The following is a 12,500-nucleotide window of genomic DNA, read 5'->3' as shown; positions in this document are numbered from 1 at the left end:
CGGCCAGCAATGCGGTTGGATGGGCGGCCACAGCACCGCACCTGTGCCCGAGGAGGAGACGCTGGCGGCGGGCCCTGAGGTGAGGCCGGCTCGGCTGGGGCTGTGGATGTGTAGGTGTGCGCCGCTGCTGCAACAACGGGTAAAACGCGAGAAGAAGGGATGGCGGTAGAGAGAGGAGAAAAAAAAAAAAAAAAAGGTCGTGTTGTGTTGATGCGCAGGCAGACGCGTACAGAGGGACGAGCCCGGTCTGCAGCAGGGTGTGGCCGTGCCGAGTGCAGAGCAGCGGCGGCTCGGTTCGGTTCGGCCCGGCCCGGCGGGCCGCGCTGTTGTCGCGGACGTGAGCGCCCCCTGGCGGGTGGCCGGAGGCGGCGCGGCGTGTTGGACGTGTGGCTGGTGGCAGTGCACAATTTGCGAGTGGCTGGCGGTGTGGTGTGGCGGTTGGCGCGTCGGGCGGCGGAGAGGTATGTGTTGCGGGCGCCCTTTGCTGCGCTGCGTCGTTGCGTGTGCCGTACAGGGCGGGCGCTTGTCGACTGTGTGGCGAATTGGCGTGAAACGGCTGCCGAGAGGGTGTGTGGTAGCGAGCCGGTCGGTGGTGTCAGTGCGAAGGGGAATGTGCGTGCGTGTTTGGCGGTTTCGGTGTGCTTTTTGCGGCGTGAGAGTGGGAATTAGTGGGGCCGGCTGTTGTGTTGGTTCCTTGTGTCTTGTGTCGCGTAGCTTGATGGCAACGTGGAAGGACGCCGGTTTCGTTTTCGTTTCGAGCCTTGCGTGTGGTTGTCGACGTTGACTGGTTGGCGTGTGCCGATGCACGTGCATGTGTGGGTCGCGAGTGCGTTTTTGGCTGGCTGTGTGTGTGTGTGTGTTTTGGGGGGGAAGGGGGAGGCGGTGGTGAAAGTGCAGTCGTCGGGTGGGGCTGGGGCTGTGCGTCGTGGCGGAAAGGTGGTAGGTTGCGGGAAGCGAGCCCGTCGTTGACGGTGTCGCGTGAGTTGTGAATCGAGTGGGGCGCGGGGCGCGGGGCGCGGGACAGGAGCAGCGTGCCGCTGCGTCGTGGTCGTCAGCAGAGGCTGTGCGTGTGCTTGTCCTTTTTGTGGGCGGTTCGTGCGAGGCGTTTTTGTTTTGTGTTGCCCTAGTTGTTAGTTTATTTTGTTTGTGTTTGTTATTTTGAGACGACGACTGGTTGGTGGCGTGCGCGCGAAGTGGCGGTGTGCGCTTCCCGTGTCGTTTGTGTTGTTTTGTTTTTTTGTTTTTGTGTTTTTTTTTTTTTGCACTGGGCCCCGGTGGGTGGGTGCGTGCGTGTGTGTCGATTGCCGGCTGGCGAAAGGTGCGCCATCGGCGGGGTGGGTCGCCGGCACAAGTAGAGGCGGCGGCGTTGTTGCTGTTGTTGTGTGGTGTTTGTTTTGTTCGGCTGTGTCGGCGAGCTGTGTTGCGGTGCGTGTGAATGGTGGTGCAAAAGTGCTGGCGTTGGGGCTGCGACTGCGACGGCGGCGAGCCGCGGGCGCGCCATTGATAGTGATGTTGTGAACAGCGGCTGTGTACGGTAGTGGTGTTGTTGTAGCACGACGTGCATCCGGGCCGGCGCGGAAAGCGCAGTTGCGGGCGGTTGCCCTTCGGTGCCAGCCATGTCTGTCGCGTGAGCGGCGGGTTGCTCTGGTGTCGACACGTGGTGCTCTGGGGGGTTGTTGTGTGGTGCCCTTTGGCCGGTGGGGGTGGTTCGCGTGTGTCTCGTTCGCGCTCGGTGTCTGGTCGTGGTCGTGCTGCTCCCCCGTCTGTACGTTTTTGTTCGTTTGCGGCGTGCCTGCCGACGTCGTCCCGTCGCGACCTTTCAACCGAAAGTGTGGCGCCCGAAGGTGAACGAACGTAACCCTGACCTCGGCGCTTTACGCTGAGCCGAGCGAACCGAACCGAACCGAACCTAACCTGTGGTGTGGCGAGGTGAGCTCAGCCTGTGAGCCCCTAACGTCTACGTAAGGTAAGCTGTCCGGCTCACGCCTCACGTTTGAACGCTTTTTTAACCTACGTTTGACGCTTCTTAACCTAGCACTGACCCCTTAACCTAACCTAACGTGTAACCTAACCTAACCTAACCTAACCTCTGACGCCTGACGTGTTTGAATGCTTAACCTAGGTTTGACGCTTAACCTAACCCAAGTCCCCTTAACCTAACCCACGTCCACCTAACCTAACCTAACGTAGACGTGTAAACGTAATGTGTAACGCGTAACGTGTAAGGTCGGCTGTCGTGTGTGCTTGACGGCAGATTGGGTTGGTCTGTAGATTCGGATTGCGGTTTGCCTCGGTCGAGGGGTTGTGGGTGGGAAGCGGCGAGGGGCGGCGGCGCCTGTTGCGCAGGCGGCGTCCGTTTGCGGCGGGCAATTGTTGAGAAACGGCTGTGAATGTTGGCGGGCGAGAGGAGGAGGACGGCGCGCGATGTGGCCCGACGGCTGCGGGCCGATCGGGAAACGGCGGGAGGGCGACGGAAGGCGATGGGGCGGCGGAGGCGCGTTTGCACGGCCGTCATCGCCGCACGCCTCGGCTTGTGTGGCTGTGGCGCCGGCCGCGCTGGCCGGGCTGCCGCGGCGACGGTGTGGGAGTTTTGCCGAAGGTTTGGCCATTGTGGCGGGTCGTCGGCTGGGGCTGTGGGGGCGGCATTTGGGCGGGGGCGGCGATTCTCGGCGGGCCGACCCAGGCTGTAGCGCGCGGTAGCTGCAGTTTGGCCGTGGTTTGCGGCGCTGCCGTGGCGACTGGTTGGCGACTGTGGTGTGGCTGTGTGTAGCCCCATCCTCGGTGGTTTGAAAGGCGCGGGCGGTTGTGGCGCAGGTTTGGGGCTGCTCCGCACAGGCTGTCGGACGTTGGGCGGTAGCAAGCGCGGGAGGCGCGGCGCGGCGGCGCGCAGAGTGGCGGCCGCTCTCTCGGCCGTCCGCGCCCGCCCGCGACACTGGCTGGGCCTTGTGATTCTCTGCTCTGCTGCTGTGCTGTGCTTGCGTGCCTGCCGTCCCGCTCGCTCTCGCTGTGTGTTACGCGCGTCGTCGAAATGGCAGATCAGGCGGCTACGAACGAGACTGCTGCGGCACCCGCCGCCACCGGCACTACGAAGAAGGCCAAGTCTGCGTCGTCTGCGAAGAAGCCGCGCGCCAAGCCTGCGCACCCGCGCACCTCTGAGATGGTGACGGCCGCCATCAAGAGTCTGAAGGAGCGCGGCGGGTCGTCGCTGCAGGCGATCAAGAAGTACATAGCCGCGCACTACAAGCTGGACGCGGAGAAGCTGGCGCCGTTTATCAAGAAGTACCTCAAGTCGGCCGTCGTGGCGGGCGAGCTGGTGCAGACGAAGGGGAAGGGCGCGTCCGGCTCGTTCAAGCTTGCCGGCGCCGGCGGCGGGGGGGCGGCCGAGGGCGGCAAGGCTCGTGCTGGCGGTGCCAAGAAGAAGCGCGCCGCTCCGGCCAGCAAGGAGAAGAAGGGCGCCCGTGCGGCCGGCGCAAAGAAGGCTGGTGGCGTGAAGGCGGCGACCGGTCGGAAGGCGGGCGCCGCCAAGAAGGCGTCTGCGGCGTCGGCCGCTCCCGCGGGTGCGAAGAAGGCGGCTGCGGCCAAGCCGGCCAAGGCCAAGTCGCCGTCGAAGGCGAAGAAGGCCGCCAAGGTTCCGACGAAGAAGCCGAAGGCGCCGCGCCCGAAGAAGGCGACGACGCCGTCTAAGGCGAAGGCTTCGCCCAAGAAGAAGAAGTAGAGTAGAGGAGAAAGAGATGGGAAAGGAAGGGTTTGGCGCTTGACTCCGTCGTCCCCACCCCCCGTCGTCGTCTAGTGGCGCGCAAGAGACGCGCGGCCCAAAACGGCCCTTCTCAGGGCCATCAAAGCACGTCGGGGAAGGTTTTGATTGTCGTGTTGCGTTTGGTGTGGGTGTCTGTCTGGCGTTTCTGTATGCCCGTGGGGATGCTGTTTGCGTGCCGTGGTGGTTGGATTGCGGGGGTCGGTGGCGGGTGTGGGCGGCGGTAGCGGTAAGCGGTGTTGTTGTTGTCGTGGTTGATTGTCGCCGTGTTTGTGGCGGCGGCCGACGGTTGGTTTTCTGTCACGTTGTTTTGTTTGAATACGTTGGTTGGCTTGCCTGCGTTCGTTCTTCTCGGATGTCTGTCTTGTCTAGTCGTGTCTGGTCTGTGTTTTGTTTTGTTCCTTTGTGTGTGTTATGTTTTGCAACGGGGGGCACGTTGAGATGTGGAAGGAGTCGGCGGGGATTTCGGTGGCGTGTAGAGCGAGCGAGCGAGCGCGCCTGCCTGGCCGTTGGCCGTCGGAGTGGAGTGCGGGTTTTTTTTGTTTTCGAAACGAAAGCGGCGGGCGGCCGGCCAGCCAGCCAGCCACCCACCCACCCGTGCGGTGTGACGTCGGCCGTTGGGTATTGTGCGCTTTGAGCGCCGGGGAGGGATGATGTGTGATTGTTGCGCGCTGCTAGCAGGCAGGCAGAGTGAGCGGGTGTGGCGGACGGACGGGAAGTGGTGGTTTTTGTTTTTGGGTTGCGGGGCGAGAGGCAGGCGACCGACAAAGTTTGCTCGCGACGGAGAGATGTTAGTGGCCCTGAAAAGGGCCGTTTTTGTTTGTGCGGTGCGGTGCCGCGGCGCGGTTTAGGCGCGCTCGCCGCGGATGCGGCGCGCGAGCTGGATGTCCTTGGGCATGATGGTGACGCGCTTGGCGTGGATTGCGCACAGGTTGGTGTCTTCGAAGAGGCCGACGAGGTAGGCCTCGCTGGCCTCCTGCAGGGCCATGACTGCGGAGCTCTGGAAGCGCAGGTCGGTCTTGAAGTCCTGGGCGATCTCGCGCACTAGGCGCTGGAATGGCAGCTTGCGGATGAGCAGCTCTGTGCTCTTCTGGTAGCGCCTGATTTCTCGCAGGGCGACGGTGCCCGGCCTGTAGCGGTGGGGCTTCTTGACGCCTCCGGTGGCGGGCGCGCTCTTCCTCGCCGCCTTGGTGGCGAGCTGTTTGCGCGGCGCCTTTCCGCCGGTGGACTTGCGGGCCGTTTGCTTTGTGCGGGCCATGGCGGTAGCGGTAGCGGTAGCGGAGCGGCGTGCGTGGAGGTTAGGTGCGGCGCGGCGTCCGGTGCTGCCTTGACAACGGGCCCGCGCGCCTCCGTGCTGCGCTTATATGCCCTCGGTTGCGCGTGGTGGGGGGGAGGGCGGGCCAGAGTCTATATAGGGGGGCGGCGGGCGCGCTGGGCGCAGACCATCGCACGCACGCACGCGTCTGCGCCGAGCCGCCGCAGCGTCAGGTCGCTTGGGCTCTCCGCAGCGCTTTGTCCGTCGCGCGCCTTTGTTCACGAGCGCCTTTGTTCTCGCGCGCCTTTGTCAAGGCACGCGGGCCGAAGGTGGCCACGTGGCAGAAGCGGTAGCGGACTTCTCCAGCTAACGACTCGCTTGCGAGTTCGTCTAGCGGCAAAATTGTGTGTTACCGTTATCGTGGCTGCAATACAAATTGATCAGCATCAATTTGTATTGCGCCTAGGGACTGTTAGGGCACGCCGTGAGTCAGGACCCCCTTCACGTGGGACCAGTCCGCGCTCACTCGCTTAGCACCCACCCTCAAGAGCTCCTGTCTTCCCCATGGAAGGCAATAACATCGCTGCGAACGTCGCGGCGGTGGTCGCCGCGTCAGAGCACGCTCTGGTGGCGGCCTCCAATGCTCCGACCCCCGCGACCGCTCCTCCAGGGTATCGCCCACTCACAACGGTCGAACTCTTTGTTGTAATGAACCGCATGGCCAAAGCCGCCACCGCCTCTGAACGCGAGGCCGCGGAAAAGGCTTACATAAGGTTCTTACAGTACGACCTCCCCGCCGCACTGCCAGGCGCAGCCAGTGAAGAGGCCAAGGTACCGCCGGGAGCCCCGCCAGGCGTGTCCACGCAAGAGGACACTGCACTGCCGGAGGCGGCCCCGAAGGGAGCAGAGCCACCAGGCGTGGCGTCTCATGCACCCACTGCCCTGCTGGCTCCCCCCACGGTACAGGCCAGTCAAGAGGCTGCTGACCTGCCAGCAGCATCTCACGAGGACGTTATTCCAGAAGCCAACCTGGAAAAATTAATCCACGATGGCGAGGCTATGGAAGTCTCACTCCCATCGCGTAAAAGGCCGGCGGATGACGATGAGTCGTCCGAAAGCACCCCTTCTTCTGCCCACAGAATGCCGCAGCAGAAGAAGAAGCAAACCGCGCCTGAAGGCGCCACAGAAGACATTGAAGCCGCAGAGGAGGAAGAAGATGAGTTTGTCGTCCCCAAGCGGAAGCACACGGCTCGGGCAAGGAAGCTCGAGCAGGTGCAGCCGCTCCCGACGGCAAACTCGTTCGAGTCCGCCCCAATCGACACCGAGGCTATGGAGGAAGCGCCAAGGCCGCCCAAAAGGGTGGCCCCACCACCAATCAATGTCCTTTGGAAGGACACCTTTCGAGCCTTCCTAGAAAAATTCTCTGAGGGTGTGTCCGCACCACCCAAAATAAAGTCCCTTGGGCGCGAGATGTTGCGCATCACACCTGCAAACATGGACGACTACCGCGCAACCATGAGTAAGATTCGGGAGGAGGGGCTGTTCTGCTACACTCATGATGCAGAGCGGCTCCCTCTCCTGAAGGTAGTCTTCCGCCGTTTGCCCATGAGTATGGAACCTGATCACCTCAAGGAGGAACTCCTCGCCTTGGGGTACAGCGTTAGATCAGCAGGCCTCATGAAGTCACCCAGGACACGGAGGGACATGCCACTGTTCCTCGTTGTCCTGGTGGACAGCATCGAGGCCAGAAAGATATTTCAACTTAAAACAATAGCCACAGTCGACGTAGAAGTTGAGCCGCTCCGGGCCAAGGGGCGAAGAGCACAGTGCTTCTCGTGCCAAGGCCTGGATCATGTGGCACACTTCTGCACAATGCCTGCCCGTTGCGTCAAATGCGCGGGCTCCCATCAAAGCAGAGACTGCAAAAAGAGCAAAGATGAACCGCCGAAATGCTGCAACTGCAGTGAACAACACGTGGCTAGCTACAGGGGCTGCAACCTATTTAAAAAGACCAGGCGCCGCGGACGCGGACGTGGAACGTCACGCCCAGTCCAGCAAGGCACCAGCTATGCCGCAGCCGCAAAAGGCGCGGCCCCAGCCCACCAGGAGCGACAGCAAGCACCCCCAGACGCCACGAACAAGCCGGCTGCCACAAACCAGTCACCAGCAGCCCAGCCAGGCCCCACCCCACCCGCAACAAGCACCAAAGACTGCAGTCAGGGCCCACTGCGTCCCACCCCCAGCTCCCCACACCAAACATGTCAGGCAAACGCACAGGTGGCCAGTCGCACGGCACCTGCTGCACACATCCCACCGGTTCGCAATACTGCAACAGCCATTCCTGAACCCCACAATAAACCCTGTTTGGAGACAACACAGCTAAATGCCCTCCTGCACTCGCTGACGTCAATGCTCCAGCAACTCCCAGTACTAGTGCAGGCAGTCACGGCGGCCCTCCAGGCCAGCACCGTCCCAGCCCCACACCATGGATAACCCGCACATACATGGGCTAACCGTCTGCGGATTCAACGCAAACGGCCTGGTAAGGCAACAAGGTGAGTTTCGCAACTTTCTGCAGGACGAAGCAGTTGATATATGTCTCGTTTGCGAAACCCACCTTAAGCCTGGAGTCCAAGTCAGGGCAGCCAATTACGCCTGTTACCGCTATGATAGGCCGACTGCCGGTGGTGGGACGGCCGTGTATGTTCGACGTGCACTGATGCACCATGCCACCCACCTCCCTGACCTAGTATCGGTGGAAGCCACAGCAGTCAGCGTGTCCACCGCAATAGGACAGATAACCTTCGTTGCTGCCTATAAGCCCCCACGCGCTACTCTTGCCGACCAGGATATCGACGCGCTACTGGCGGCTGGGGGGCGGGTTTTCATTGCGGGTGACTTCAACTCGAAGCACGCGGAATGGAACTCCCGCCTCACAAATGCCAATGGCCGCCGTCTCCTCAGAGCTGCCCAGAGAAACGGCGCCATAGCTCTGGGGCCATTCGAACATACCATCTTCCCAGCTCGCCAGGACCTGTTGTCCGATGTGCTGGACATAGCAATTCTCAAAGGTATAGGGCACCACATCTCCGCATCGACGCGCTGTGCACTGTCATCAGATCACGTCCCAGTGATCTATGACGTGGACATCGTCGGTGCGGCCCTTCCGCCACGTCGTCCGAACTTCAGGCACCTAAATCGAGAGCGCTATCAGGAGGAGGTCCTCCCTCTCCTGACAGACGCCCCAGACCCTTCTGAGGTTGGCACGGACACTGCCCTGCAGTACCTGAGCGAAAAACTGCTCCAGGCCGCCGAGGCAGCCTCACCGCCTCCCGCACAACATCCACTGGTAAACTCCCGTCGCCTCCCGCCCGAAATCAGGGAGACGATCCGGGAGAAAAACCGGCTCTTCCGAGAGTGGCAAATTACACGCCAACGTCACACGAAGGCCCGGCTGAACCACATGCGCCGGGAGATCAAGGCTGCAGTCGAGGCCCACCGAAACAGGGAATGGGCGGCCCTAGTGGAAACCCTTGACCCTGCTGACGGCAACGCCTGGCGCGTCGCAAAATCATTTTTGAGACGACGTAGGCGCGTCCCACCAATTCAGGTAGGCCAGGAGGTCTTCAGCCATCCCGATGAAAAGGCGAACGTGTTGGCCGACCACTTCGCGGCGTCTTTCACGCCCGTGGCGGACGTCGTGGACGCCGATCACGTTCGCCTGGTAGAAACACAGCTCCCCACCTTCCTAGCGGCCAGAGAAGACGGAGACAACATTGAGCTGATAACAGTGGAAGAAGTGGCCCTGCAGCTACGGACAATCAGCCCAAAAAAGGCGGGAGGGGATGATGGCATCGTCGGCATCCTCCTGCGCGAACTCCCAGCAGAGGCATACCAGACGCTCGCAGACATCTTCAACACCATCCTACGCACGGGAATCTACCCTTCCGAGTGGAAACACGCGGAAGTGGTAGCAATCCCTAAGACAGACAAGGACCCCCGTCTGGCGGCCTCCTACCGCCCGATCAGCCTCCTGCCCACACTCTCGAAAGTATTCGAGCGCCTCTACGCCAAACGCCTCCTCAGACACGTGGAGGCCGAACATCTGCTTCCAGATGAACAGTTCGGTTTTCGCAGGGGCCACTCCACAGTACACCAACTCATGCGTGTCGTGGAGGAAGCCATGAGAGCCCTGGAGACCCGGGAATACCTTGGGGCGGTGTTCCTGGACGTCTCTAGGGCATTTGACTCCGTGTGGCACGACGGGCTCGTGTACAAACTATTCGTGCACGGGATCCCGACGTCGCACGGGGTGCTACTGAAGTCCTACCTCGAAGACCGGACCTTTCATGTGCGCCTTGAGGAGGGTGTGTCTACCCAACGACCGATCCAGGCTGGAGTGCCGCAGGGGTCCGTACTCGGCCCCCTGCTGTACTCCCTCTACACCGCAGATGCTCCGCGAGTGGCGCGGGTGTCGCTCGCATTATATGCCGACGACACTGCGCTGCTCGTCCGGAGCATGAACCTGCAAGAAATGAGACGGCGTCTCCAGCTAGGGTGTGAGGCTTTAGGAAGCTGGTCGACGAAATGGCGGCTGAAATTTAATGCTGCCAAAAGTCAGGCAGTAATATTCACAAAGAGAATGCTGCCTCGTGACTTAGAGCCGGTGACGATCACGGGAGGCCCCATCCCGTGGTGTAAAACCGCGAAATACCTCGGGGTAACCTTAGACCAGCGGTTAACATGGCGCCCCCACATACAGGAGGCAAAGGGTAGGGCTGCAGGGCGTCTTCGTGTCCTGTACCCTCTACTCAACCCGACTTCGACGCTTCCCCCTCGCCACGGCATCACCCTATACCTGGCACTGGTTCGCCCGGTGCTGGAGTACGCTGCCGTGGTGTGGGGAAATGCGGCCGAAACCCACATTGTTGAGCTCCAGAGGGTGCAGAACCGAGCACTTCGGCTCGCCCTCCGTCTACCCTGGCGCTACCCAACTGCCCAGCTACACCAACAAACTGGTATACCTCTGCTGAGAGATCGCTTCCGACAATCAGCGCGACAGTTTTATCAAGAGGCCCACAGGTCTCACAATAGGCTCATCCAGGCACTGGGCCACCAAATCCACCACAGGCCGACCACACGTTGGCCCGACCTGTTGCAAGCATAAAAACCTTGCAACAACCAATGGATGCAACGCATCCGATAGGCCAGCCCGAAATAAGTCAGTTCCCTTCCACATCTTATAAGTAAATATTTGCAGGAATAGCACCCGATGCTCACCCTGCCCCTTCACGAGCAAAGGACTGCTCGCAAGTAAAAGTGAGTGAGTGAGTGCTGGGCGCAGACCGTAGCCGACTCGCCAGCCGCTGCAGCTGCTGTTTGTGCACGTTTTGCTTTGCCCGAGGAAGGAAGGATGACAGGCCGCGGCAAGGGAGGAAAGGGGCTCGGCAAGGGTGGCGCCAAGCGGCACCGCAAGGTGTTGCGCGACAACATCCAGGGCATCACGAAGCCCGCCATCCGCCGCCTGGCTCGCAGGGGCGGCGTGAAGCGCATCTCTGGTCTGATCTACGAGGAGACCCGCGGGGTGCTGAAGGTGTTCCTGGAGAACGTGATCCGCGACGCGGTGACGTACACTGAGCACGCCAAGCGCAAGACTGTGACGGCCATGGACGTGGTGTACGCCCTGAAGAGGCAGGGGCGCACCCTGTACGGTTTCGGCGGTTAGGCTGCGTCGCAGCGGGCGCTGGCCTTCCCGCGGCCGTGCTTGTGGGTGGGAGAGACTAGAAAACGGCCCTTTTCAGGGCCACCACACTGTTCGGAAGTTGAAAAGTGCGAAAGAGTCTGTGTTGTTGTTGCTGCGTGTGTGCGCTGTGTTGTTTGTTTGTTTGTTTCTTTCTTTCCGTTTGAGCGACGTGATGTGACTGGGAGGGGAGAAGGAAAGGAAACGTGTCATGTGGCTGGCTGTGTGTGGAGCTGCTTCGTTTGTGTGTTTGTTATTGTGTGTCTTTGTATCGATCGCGACGGAGATGGCGGGCTGTGTGTTGTTGTGCGAGAGGCGGTGATTATTTGCTTGCGTGGTTTGGCTCTGTGTGTTTGTTTGCGGCGGCGTTGGGGTTTCCGAGGCAAGGCGTGTGGGCATAGGCGGCCGGATCAGCTGTTTCGTTCGTGTCGACGGCCGTTGCGCGCGGGAGTGGAGGGCGGTGTGTCGACACGCCTCCCTTTAACAATGGTCATTGTTGCTGCCGTTGTCGGTTTGGAAGGCGACTGCGACCGTGCAAAATGTGTGTGTGTGTGTGTGTGTGTTGGGCCACACGGGCTGTGTGGACGACAAGATGGCGGACGTGCGCCGGCGGCGGCTGTGCTGTGACAGTGCAAAGTTAAAACAAAACAAGGTGCGGCGAGGACGACTGAAATTTTGCTTTGGACGTAGGTTTGTGTGGTGGCCCTGAAAAGGGCCGATTGTTGTGGGCCGGGCCGAGCCGGCAAAGCGCGTTGCGTGCAGGGGAGCACGCGGCGGCTGCGATTGCCTGGCCTCCTTTAGGCCTTCTTCTCGGTCTTCTTTGGCAGCAGGACGGCCTGGATGTTGGGCAGGACACCACCCTGTGCGATGGTGACGCCCGACAGGAGCTTGTTGAGCTCCTCGTCGTTGCGGATGGCAAGCTGCAGGTGGCGCGGGATGATGCGCGTCTTCTTGTTGTCGCGGGCCGCGTTTCCGGCCAGCTCGAGCACCTCAGCCGCGAGGTACTCCATGACGGCGGCGAGGTAGACGGGCGCCCCGGCGCCGACGCGCTCTGCGTAGTTTCCCTTGCGCAGGAGGCGGTGGATTCTGCCGACCGGGAACTGGAGCCCAGCCCTGCTTGAGCGGGACTTTGACTTGCCCTTGACTTTGCCTCCCTTTCCGCGTCCGGACATGGCGATGGGCTAGCGACGGTGCACACGAAACGGAAACGAAAACGACCGGTGCGAGCGGCAGCGAGTCGAGCAGCGGAGTGCGTGCCGGCGCAGCCGGGGTGGGGGTGCTTTATGGGCTCGGGTGCGGCGGCCGGTTGCGCGCGCGCCCCATTGGTCGGCGGCCGCAACAGGGCGAGCTGGTAAAGGTGCGGCGGCGGCTGGCGGCGGGTGCCACTGTGTGGGGAGACGCTGACTAGAGCGGAGCGCTTGCTACTGGTGTTGCTGCTGCCGTACGTTGGTTCGAGATGCCGCCCAAGACTAGCGGGAAGGCCGCCAAGAAGGCTGGCAAGGCGCAGAAGAACATTTCGAAGGGCGACAAGAAGAAGAAGCGCAAGAGGAAGGAGAGCTATGCCATCTACATCTACAAGGTGCTGAAGCAGGTGCACCCTGACACGGGCATCTCGTCGAAGGCGATGAGCATCATGAACAGCTTCGTGAACGACATTTTCGAGCGCATTGCGGCCGAGGCGTCTCGCCTGGCGCACTACAACAAGCGCTCGACCATCACGTCCCGCGAGATCCAGACCGCTGTGCGGCTGT

The 12,500-nt window shown here is 61.6% G+C and overlaps 1 protein-coding gene across 1 annotated transcript; it reads left to right on the top strand.

Moving 5' to 3' along the window:
* Positions 1-5,573: 5,573 nt before the first annotated feature.
* On the top strand, positions 5,574-7,224 carry LOC126447616 (nascent polypeptide-associated complex subunit alpha, muscle-specific form-like; the record flags this gene model as incomplete). Its single annotated transcript, XM_050090992.1, has 2 exons — positions 5,574-6,528; positions 6,926-7,224. Coding segments are annotated over exons 1-2 (1,254 nt in total), but the record flags the coding sequence as incomplete, so codon positions are not given.
* Positions 7,225-12,500: the final 5,276 nt, after the last annotated feature.

The sequence above is a fragment of the Schistocerca serialis genome, unplaced genomic scaffold (genome assembly GCF_023864345.2).
Source record: "Schistocerca serialis cubense isolate TAMUIC-IGC-003099 unplaced genomic scaffold, iqSchSeri2.2 HiC_scaffold_515, whole genome shotgun sequence".
In the NCBI taxonomy this organism is placed as follows: Eukaryota; Metazoa; Arthropoda; class Insecta; order Orthoptera; family Acrididae; genus Schistocerca; species Schistocerca serialis.
The sequence above is the reverse complement of the archived record's forward strand: the minus strand, read 5'-3'. Positions and strand labels throughout refer to the sequence as shown.